Source organism: Arachis hypogaea, chromosome 2 (assembly GCF_003086295.3).
Source record: "Arachis hypogaea cultivar Tifrunner chromosome 2, arahy.Tifrunner.gnm2.J5K5, whole genome shotgun sequence".
NCBI classification, from domain to species: domain Eukaryota; kingdom Viridiplantae; phylum Streptophyta; class Magnoliopsida; order Fabales; family Fabaceae; genus Arachis; species Arachis hypogaea.
Genome location: NC_092037.1, coordinates 1,293,945 through 1,303,976, shown reverse-complemented (window position 1 = coordinate 1,303,976; position 10,032 = coordinate 1,293,945). Strand labels below are relative to the sequence as shown.

Genomic DNA, 10,032 nt, shown 5'->3' with positions numbered 1-10,032 from the left:
GTTACACCCAAATTTGCTGCAAATACAGAAAAATATTTCTTCTAATGTTGTATTTTTTCTTCTTCTTTTTTTTTTCTTATTTCTTTCTTTCTTTTAGTTGAATGAATGTAAGTTAATCATCTTCCAAGTAATTTTGTACGATTATGTGTTTTTTCTTCTTCTTTGTTTGATTTGTTTTATTTTTATTTTTGTTAAGAGAGTAAAACAAGATGAAACGTGAGAAGATAAAACAAGAAAAAAATATGAATAAAAAAAAAAGATGATGATGATGATTAAAAAGAAGAAGAAGAAGCAGTATAAAATGAGAAGAAAGGAGAAGAAGAGTTTTGAGTTATGCTGAACTTATCAGTACAAATACATCGAAAATTCTTAAACAATATACTCAAATATCTTCGTGTTACACTGAAATTTGCTGCAAATACAGAAAAATATTTTCTTTAATACAGAACGTTTACATTATATTCAATTCAAACTATCAACGATGAACAACAATTTTCACAAACAAAAACAACATTATTCACCTACAGAATCATAAACTACTAACGAAAACATTAACTAGAATCGAACCACACCTCATCTACTTGATTGGATTCAAAACAATAATCAACTTCGTTCTGATTCAATTAACAAACGGAACATGAATTATTCATCATCTTCAACAACGAGATAACTGTTTAAAACTGATTTTAGAGCTTGATTTCAAAAACGTAGAGAACGAACAAAGAAAAACGCAGAGATGAAAGAGAACTAGATCAAAAACGTTGAGAAAATTCGAAAACGAAAACGAATTCCTTTCGAAAAAAGCAGTTATATATTCGCACGTTGATTGAAAAGTTAATTAGATTACGAGGCGCGCGAGGTGAATTAGGGTAAAATGACTTGTATGGATTTGTATGGAAAAATGACTTGTACGGATTTGTATGGAAAAATGACTTGTACGTGGAGAATAATTATTTAAAAAAACATATCACGCAGTCTGTCCAAAAACATACCATGGAGCATTATTCAAGAAAAACGTTTCTCTAAAATAAATACTTCCTTTTAATTTGATTTAAAAAAAAATGTTTCGTAAAGCCATGTTGTTATGGATAAAATATTGTCTTCTCCGAAACTCAAAAGGCAATGTGAAAATCTAATGGAGTTAACATCATCTTTTTTTGGTTTTCCACAGTATCCCCCAACCCGGTAGGTCAAGGACTAATCCGCCGCGATACTGAACTCCATTTAAGGATTTGCCGCTGGCCAATGGGTTGTTGCATGCACAAGGTGGAATTCGAACCCCCGACACTTGCTTAAGCGGACTAGTGAGCTAACCACTACACCAACCCAACTTGGTTGGAGTTAACATCATCTTTAACAGAAGATTATATTAACAGGAATACACTAAGCAAGTATTTAAGAACATTAGACAAACGACTTACAACAATAAGCCAACATATTAACCAATGTTGATGCCTTACTTGTTACTGAAACATGGATCATTTTTCTCCCTTTCACCAATTTTAGCCCTACTCAACACTCCATAAAGCATCCACTATGTTTGCAAATCAGTGTCTTTTTCTGTCATATCAGAACAATTGGAAAGTTTTGCTATAGAACAAATGAAAACACTCACACATATACACTAAACACCAAATGGAAGAAAATGAAACTACACATTCATTCACGAGCAAGAACAATCACTTGTTTTCCAACATTGCGACCACTAAAAAGGCCAATCAAAGCCGGAGGAGCCTTTTCAAGGCCCTCAACTATGTCTTCTACATACACAATCTTCCCTTCTTTGATTTTCGGCACGACGTACTCCAAGAACTTGGGATACAACTGATAGTAATCGGCAACACCAAAGCCTTGCATACGAATCCGTTTGAATATGAGATTCGCCAGATTTGTTACACCTTCAGGGTGAGCAAGATTGTACTGCGAGACCATTCCACATACGACTATTCGTCCATGGACTCTCATATTTAGCAGCACCGCATCAAGTGTCTTCCCCCCAACATTCTCAAAGTAAATGTCAATGCCTTCGGGGAAGTATCTGATTTGTAAAATGATAAGATCCAATATTCACTAGTATGTAGTTTTAAAAAGGAAACTTAACTCCATGGCAGTACAAATTTTTATATCACAAACCTTTTCAATGCAGCATTGAGGTCTGGCTCTTCTTTGTAGTTAAAAGCATCATCAAATCCTAATTTATTCTTCAATAAATCCACCTGGTTGTAAAAAGACAAGAACTCAGGTAAAAGAATAACAAGGTAACTTTTCTTTGTGAGCAAATTTAAAATGAGTGGATTTCAGGTCTTGCCAATCAAATGCTTCATAACATCATAAGTGAGGGGTTGGATACTTAATGGGATTATGTGCAAAAAAAAATTCGAGGTATTAACAAACATAAATGGCAATATGTTCATTTGACCAAGATGAATTTATGTCCTTGATGTCTTGGGAGTGTCAACACATGTCAAAGTTATCAAATACAAGAGTTCACCAAATTCGCAGAGCTTAAGTAAACTTGAGTCATAAAAGTATAAAACTCAACTCATAAGAGTCTATTGATTCACATGTAAATTTGACATAAGGACCTAAACTTGTAGGAAATTTAACACTAGAGTTTGGTAACCTTCAAACCTTGAGATATATAGTTACTTACAAAAGCTTGGAAATTGGCAACAGTTTTCTGCATGATAATCATGCTATTACAAAAATAGCAAAATAACCCAAATTAGTTCCTAAAGATATTTTAGTCAACTATTTTAGTCTCCACCCTTTTACTCTGTTAAACTAATCAGTTCAAACATTAGATAATTTCATTAGAGGCTAACAATGTTCGCTTGAGTGGGGATTGATTTGAGAATAAATTTTAGAGACCTTAATATCTTTTTTCAATAATAATGGGGACTGATTTGACAAAACATTCTAGGCTCTAACATGAAAATTTGACGTGAAAACTGATTTATCAAATGAAGTAAAAGGTTGGGGACTGATATGTTTAATGAAAATTTGTTGGGAGACTAAAAATTCTGTGGAGGCTTATTTGGAATATTACTTTACAAAATGAAAGTACTTGGAAGTTAGAATAGAATAAATATGAGAATAAGGATCATTTACCACATATCAAGAGATATATATATATAACAAAAGAAATAAGATGAATACCTTGTCTTTACTTCCAGCACTTCCAACGACATAACAACCAGTGAATTTAGCAAATTGACCAACAAGTTGACCAACTGCACCAGAGGCAGCAGAAACAAACACTCTCTCTCCTTTCTTAGGAAGCCCAACTTCAAAGAAACCAGCATAGGCAGTCATTCCTGGAATACCTGCATTCATTGAGTCAAAATTAAAGAATGTCTAAACAAACAATAATCCCAAGAACTATAAGCAAGTAACATCCATAATCTTGCTCCATAACCGGTCTGGTTTTAGAATCTTGGAAACTAATCATTCAAATATGATTTCCTCCATAACAAAGCTTGTCAGCCAAATGCTCTATAATGAATAAGGGTTATTCCAGCCATATAACCTTCACTCCCCTAATCCCATCTCTAATTAAAAACACAGGAGACTTGTCTCTCCGAGTTGAAAATGACAAATCCATCCCTCACCAATCTCCTGATTACTAGAAAAGTTTGTCCCACTCCATTCAGAAAATAGAGATATATTAGTCCTCCTGTGTATGTACAGAGTTTGTAAGGAAGGACAAATGTATCACCGTTTCCGAATAATACTTGACAAACAAATGATTCATTTATCGCATGAAATCGCCATAATAAGACGGTTGCAGTTGAGAATTATACCAACATCAAGTGCTTATTTCACCAAGAATCAATAAGACCCAAAGTTGTTGAAGAAACATACCAAGAATTCCAATATAGTACGAAAGTGGAACATCGGTGTGCTCGATTTTGAAAAGAATTTGAGATGACGGGACCAAACTGTACTCCTCCCATTTAGTAAACCCCCACACCAAATCACCCTTCTTGTAATCCAGGTGTCCAGATTCCAGGACTTTAGCCACACCATATCCTGTTAATGGCTGAAATAATGAAACAGTTATTGAAATAGAATCATCAACACAGCAGATTGCTACATGAATGGCTTCTTAGATCAAACTGCAAAACCGATCATTGGGAGTTTCCCAAAGTACAAACACCATTAAACCATTTTTCATTTCTACACTCTTCCAAACCAAAAGTTATAGAATTGATTCTTTTTTACCTATTGTTTCCCATGTTGTTTGAAAAGCATCCTGTTATAAGGTAAATTGAGGCTTTCTAAGTTGAAGATTATAATCAATAATGAATTTCTAATTTCAAATTTCTCAATTCTGCATTCCCATGGTACAATAATTATACAGAATACTAAAAGTTCTATTAATTCAATTGGATTGAGTGTATAATCTAATATCAAGAAGAACACAATAGCTACAAAGTTCCATGATTATAAGGAAAACTAACACATTTGACTTCCTAATAAACAAATGCTGTTTGAATTTTATCCTAATCCTATTGCTGTTTCCATGGGGTATCCCATTTTTTAAAAGATGGTTGATAGAGTTGGTAAAACCAAACTCATATTCCACAAGGACACAAGTTCAATTACTGCCACAAATGTGAGGATTATTTTGGCGTATGATCTAAAAGTAACTATATAAGTGCTCAAAGAACCTAGAGGTATATCATCACCACTCACTATTCACTATAATGCTCAAAATACTTGAGTTCCACATCTTCAATTAAGACTCTGACACTGATAAATGATAAGTGATGAAAAGAAGCAGTGGCCCCAGTGATATTGGTTATTTAAACATAACATCAAATAGTGTGTAACCTTTACTCAACTTTGTCCAAAAATCATACTCCTAAGTCCTAAGTCCTAACTTCAAGCATGTGACAAAAACTAGAAAATTCCAAACATGCAGCAGATTTTTTTTTTCTGGTTTTCCAAAACCCAATTACTCTCAACCTCCTAAGTTATTAGCTCAGGTGAACATGCAGCACTAATCTAATAATATCATAAAAAAATTGGCAGCTAATAATCCGACACAACTCTCAATTTTTCCATCAATTCCTGATTTTTGGTTCCTCAATTAAATTAAAAAGATTAAAGAGCGACAATAAAAAAAATCCGAGTAAATGGTGAAATTCGCCTCTGAAATTCACTCGTATTATAAGTTGGTCTCCTAATTTTTTTTTTAATCAAATTTGCCTTTCAAAAACTAAAATGTACTAATTTCAAGAATGAAAGACCTTTTAAATACTAATTTGACCATTTACTTCTCAAAATTATATAAAATTGTAAATGTTAAGTTGAATGAGATAATTTGTTAGTACTTTTAAGATTAATTGTGATGCTAGTTATTTTGGTTCGGGTGATAGTGTTAATTTTGTTTGTGTTATTAGAAATTGTAACGAGAGCTAGCAAAGAGGGTGTTTGGGAATGATTGAGAGTAATAGTATTCTTCAAGAAGAATTGTTTGCTATTTGGAAACGATATCTCTTAGCTTGGGATGTGGGTCAACGAAATGTTATTTGTGAGACGGATTGTGTAGAATTATTTAATCTTGTTACACAAGATGGTTTTGGGTTTAGTGATCCATTGGTGCTCAAAATAAGAGATATCATGCATTGGAATTGGTGTGTTGACTTTCGTTTGATTATGAGAGATGCAAACATGGTGGCAGATACTATGGCAAAGATGGCAATGAAGTTACAACTTTTGCATGTGGAACTTCTTTCACTTTGGGAGAAGTTTAAGAGTAATCTTAAACGGGACTGTCTCTCTATTTAAACAATTTTTTATTTTGTTTGTTTTGTTTTTTTGTTTAATTTATTTCGGTTACCAAAGAAAAATGAGATAATTTTTTTTTTTTTGCATTAAACAGAATTTTCGAAGCAAAAAAGAAATTAAAACTAAAAAACTTACAGAGCCAGGGGAATATGTACCGAAGCCTTCGAGGCCTTCTATCTTGCTCATGAGCATTTGCATATACGGATCACATGAGAGGTAGAGGTTCTTGAGAAGGACCTCTTTGGAACCTTCCGGAAGCTTCAGTGAGATGGTGCCTTCAACTATGTCCATGTCTGATTCCTTAGGGAAACCAGTTGCATAATCCTTCAGAACCACTTGCTTATTCTTCACTTCCGCCATTGTTACGTTCTTGTTGCTCTGTTTCTCAGATCGATATTCAGTGTGTGTTTTTATTTTATTGTTAGACTCGTGTGTGTATTTCGTTGCAGAATTAAGGTGCCAGCTTCAGCTAAAATTTATAGGAGAACCACTGCATGCTTTTTTTTTTTAAAGTAATCGGCAGCGAAATTCCGTTTAAAACCCTGCGAATTAATTGATCACTTGACCAACCAACTTGAATTGGTTCACTGCATGTTGCTCTGCTCCAAAATATTCCATTCTTTTTCTTTTTTGTTGGTTTTTATACATTATTTTTTTATTTAAAATTTTGTAAATAAAAAATAAATGGTGTAAATTTGTTTTTCCCTTTGAAAAAAATGCCTTTTGTAAGAAAAAAACTAAGCATATATACCATCAAATGCAATTACTAATATTGTTAAGGCCAGTAAAGCTATCAATTGATCGGGAGAATAACGTTGTTTGGAAGTTTGATAAAAAATGTATCTTTTTTATTAATTCTTTTATTCAGGTTATACAATCTGAAATTCTGTCGGCCGAGATCACGAGCTATAGTTTTATAAGTGTAGTCTGGAGAGGTGTAGTACCTCCAAAAGTGAAGTTATTTGGATGGTTTGTGTTAGTTGGTAGAATTAATACTAATGAGAGGTTGAGCAGATTGGGTGTTATTTTTCATAGTGATAATATTTGTGTTCTGTGTAAAAAGAAAATAGAATCGGTCTAGTATTTATTTCTTCTTTGTGAGTTTACATGGTAAGTGTGGTGCACTTGGTTGAAGTATTTTGGGACAGATTGGGTTGTTCCTGAAACCATAAAAGAATTGTTTGAAAATTGGACTGTCATGCACAGTAAAAAATAAGAGTAGAAGATATGGCTGACTGGATTTTTTGCAGTGACCTGAAATATCTGGTTAGAACGGAATGACAAAATCTTTAAGCATAAAGAAGTAGGGTTTGAGAACGTCCAAAGTAGGACGCTTTTGAGCTTCCAAGAATGGAATTCTAATGATCCTTTTGGGTATTGATAGCAATGCTGGAAATGTTAAGGAGAATTGATAGATTTTATGTAGATAGATATCTTTTAATTTCTGGTTATTTGTGCTCCACTCTGTTCTATTATGTTAAATTTTCTTTGTTTAAAAAAAAAAACTAATATTTGTAGTTTTTACTAATCATTTTATTAAAAGGATGTTTTTTATATTAATGTATAATTCAAATTTTTTATCTCATCAATTACGAAATGATGACTTGTTTTCTTACAAGTGGTTAGGATGACTTGTTTTCTTTTGAATCACGGAAATAATCAGGTGGTTTGATCTAGAGGTGGCAATTGAAGTAGAATCGGACGGATTTTTGCTTTATTCGATTTGATCCTGTTTTATAATGATTTGTATAAAAATTATTCTATTTTTATTTATAAATTGTAAAAAGTTAAATTTTAAGATGTTTTTACAAACACTCATTGTGTCTCTAATCATTCTACTCTTATTCATTTTTATAATTATTAAAATTTAATAAATTAAATTAAAATTTTAAATTTATATAACTATTTTCATATATATATATAATAAATTAAAATAAAAATTTAAATATAATATAATATTATTTATTTATTTTATTAATTATTATATATATACTGTAACGGATATTATTTAAATCTATTAAAGTCCGTCCCAAACAAAAAAAGGTGGGTAAGTACCTACATGTTTGAGTAGTATTATCTTTTTTAATTAGACCTATTTGTATATTAAAAAATTTATTAGGTGTATAATTTTGTAACCACAATAATTTGATGAAATTAGCTAACATATGTCTTAAAAATATAAATTAAAATTATAAATAATAAAAATTTAAAAATATGTTATTTTAATAAATATATAATAATATATCAAAATTTAAATTTTATACTTTTTATAATTTTTTAATTAATAATTTTATTATGTATTCTAAAATTATATGTTAATTAAATTTTGTTTTATAACATTGGAGTGTTCTATTAATAAATGATGTCATTTTTTTTACTAAAGATAGGAGATTCGAACCCGTAATTTCTTAATTGAGTACGGAAAGATTATGTCATTTGAGATATAACTCATTAACAAATAATGTCATTTTTAAAAAAGAATGATTATTAAAAAATATTTAAAAAAATGTTATTCTGCCGTGCATTACAATTATTAATCATTTACTGAAAGAGGAATACTTTTTCTATTTAAATTACATCTAGCCACCCAAAATTGATCACCGGGACGTGGCCTTTTAACAATTATATTTTAATTCCATAGATTTTACTTATACGTATTATTAGCCATCAAATAGTTATGTTTTACTGTTTTAGTGATTATGATAATTATATACGTGTTATTAAAATAAAAATTATATTTTTTATATTTTAATATATTTTTTAAATTAAAAATATTATTTTAATTTTAATATACTTTCAGTCACTCATCCATCATCGATGGGGAAAAAGCAACTTATTATAATAATATTCTTTTCATCAATATGAATTATGATGCTTCATGTGCTTCTCCATGATGCGTATGCAATGACTATTGTAATTTGTACGAGTCTCTATAATTATATATTTGTCCAATTAATTCATTAACGGCCGCCGGCGTCTGCACAAACTGGTTTAATTTGTTTATGCGAAAATACGATGATTGACGTAATTATAATTAATTAAATACTTCCATCTAATGATGTGACAACTCATAAGTTTAATGCTTGATCTAATTCGTTTAATATTTTAGAAAAACTCTACATTTATATAATTTTTTCATCCAAACTATCCAAGTAACTTTAGTTAGACGCGTCTCCCTAACTCCTTTACGCATTTGTTATACACACACCTCATATAACATAAATCTTGTTCTTTTTTTGTGTTTTCGTTCTTCTTCTTCTTCTTTGTTCTCGTTCTTCTTCTTCTTTTTCAACCTAATAAAATTTGTCGTTCTTCTCTGTTTGCATTTTTCTTCTCTACTCGCATTCTTTGTTATTGATCGGCATTGAATTCAACGTAATAAGCTCCGTCGTTCTTCTTCTTCTTCGATCTACACTTCTGAATGGGAACAATGAATGATTAAACTTCAAATCAGTTGATGTTGGGCCAACCGTGGGGAGCTCTCGACAACCGGGGAGAATTCGGGGAGGAATCGAGTGAGAAAACATAAGATGAGATGACACCACATCCAACTCAAAACCTTAAGGTGTCAAGTTAATGGGTCTCTCATCTTATAAACTCCTCACTCTTCCATGCTTTCTTTGATGTGGGACTAACTTTAACACTCCTCACACTTGCAATACTAACAATCTCCCCCTCAAGTGTGAGCCTCCACATCAAGCACTAACTCCCCCTCTTTCTAACTCCTCCACCACCACGAGTATTCGTCCATCACACCGCCGCAAAACACCGCGGGACACGCCGCCCGGACCACCTTTGCCGGGAAGACTTTCGATGCTTCACCTTGAATACTCCTTAAACCAGACCGATTAAACCATCGGCTCTGATACCACTTGTTGGGCCAACCGTGGGGAGCTCTCGACAACCGGGGAGAATTCGGGGAGGAATCGAGTGAGAAAACATAAGATGAGATGACACCACATCCAACTCAAAACCTTAAGGTGTCAAGTTAATGGGTCTCTCATCTTATAAACTCCTCACTCTTCCATGCTTTCTTTGATGTGGGACTAACTTTAACACTCCTCACACTTGCAATACTAACAGTTGAATGAGGTTATTACGTTGAGACAGCTAGGGAATGATTGTTGCATGCTATCACAATAATCTTAAACACTGAACAAAGTAAAAGGAGGCCACCGAACCGAACAACATTCATTTGGTGAATCAAAATCACAAAGGCCACCGAACCAAACAATA

The 10,032-nt window shown here is 32.3% G+C and overlaps 1 protein-coding gene across 1 annotated transcript; it reads right to left on the bottom strand.

Annotated features, from left to right (window-relative positions):
* Positions 1–1,352: 1,352 nt before the first annotated feature.
* Positions 1,353–6,290, bottom strand: LOC112731252 (2-alkenal reductase (NADP(+)-dependent)). The gene is made up of 5 exons (XM_025780845.3): positions 5,932–6,290; positions 3,865–4,042; positions 3,160–3,326; positions 2,134–2,216; positions 1,353–2,038 (listed from the first exon to the last, which is right to left on the bottom strand). Exons 1-5 carry the CDS (start codon positions 6,154–6,156, stop codon positions 1,660–1,662), a joined length of 1,032 nt encoding a protein of 343 aa, XP_025636630.1. The 5' UTR covers positions 6,157–6,290; the 3' UTR covers positions 1,353–1,659.
* Between the last annotated feature and the right edge of the window lie 3,742 nt (positions 6,291–10,032).

Excerpts from the sequence above, each read along its gene's own strand:
- LOC112731252 (XM_025780845.3), bottom strand. The coding sequence starts at position 6,156 with ATGGCGGAAGTGAAGAATAAGCAAGTGGTTCTGAAGGATTATGCAACT. Across the intron at positions 3,327-3,864 it reads GTACTATATTGGAATTCTTG|GTATTCCAGGAATGACTGCC; the intron begins GTATGTTTCTTC and ends CAATGAATGCAG. Across the intron at positions 2,039-2,133 it reads CTCAATGCTGCATTGAAAAG|ATACTTCCCCGAAGGCATTG; the intron begins GTTTGTGATATA and ends TTTACAAATCAG.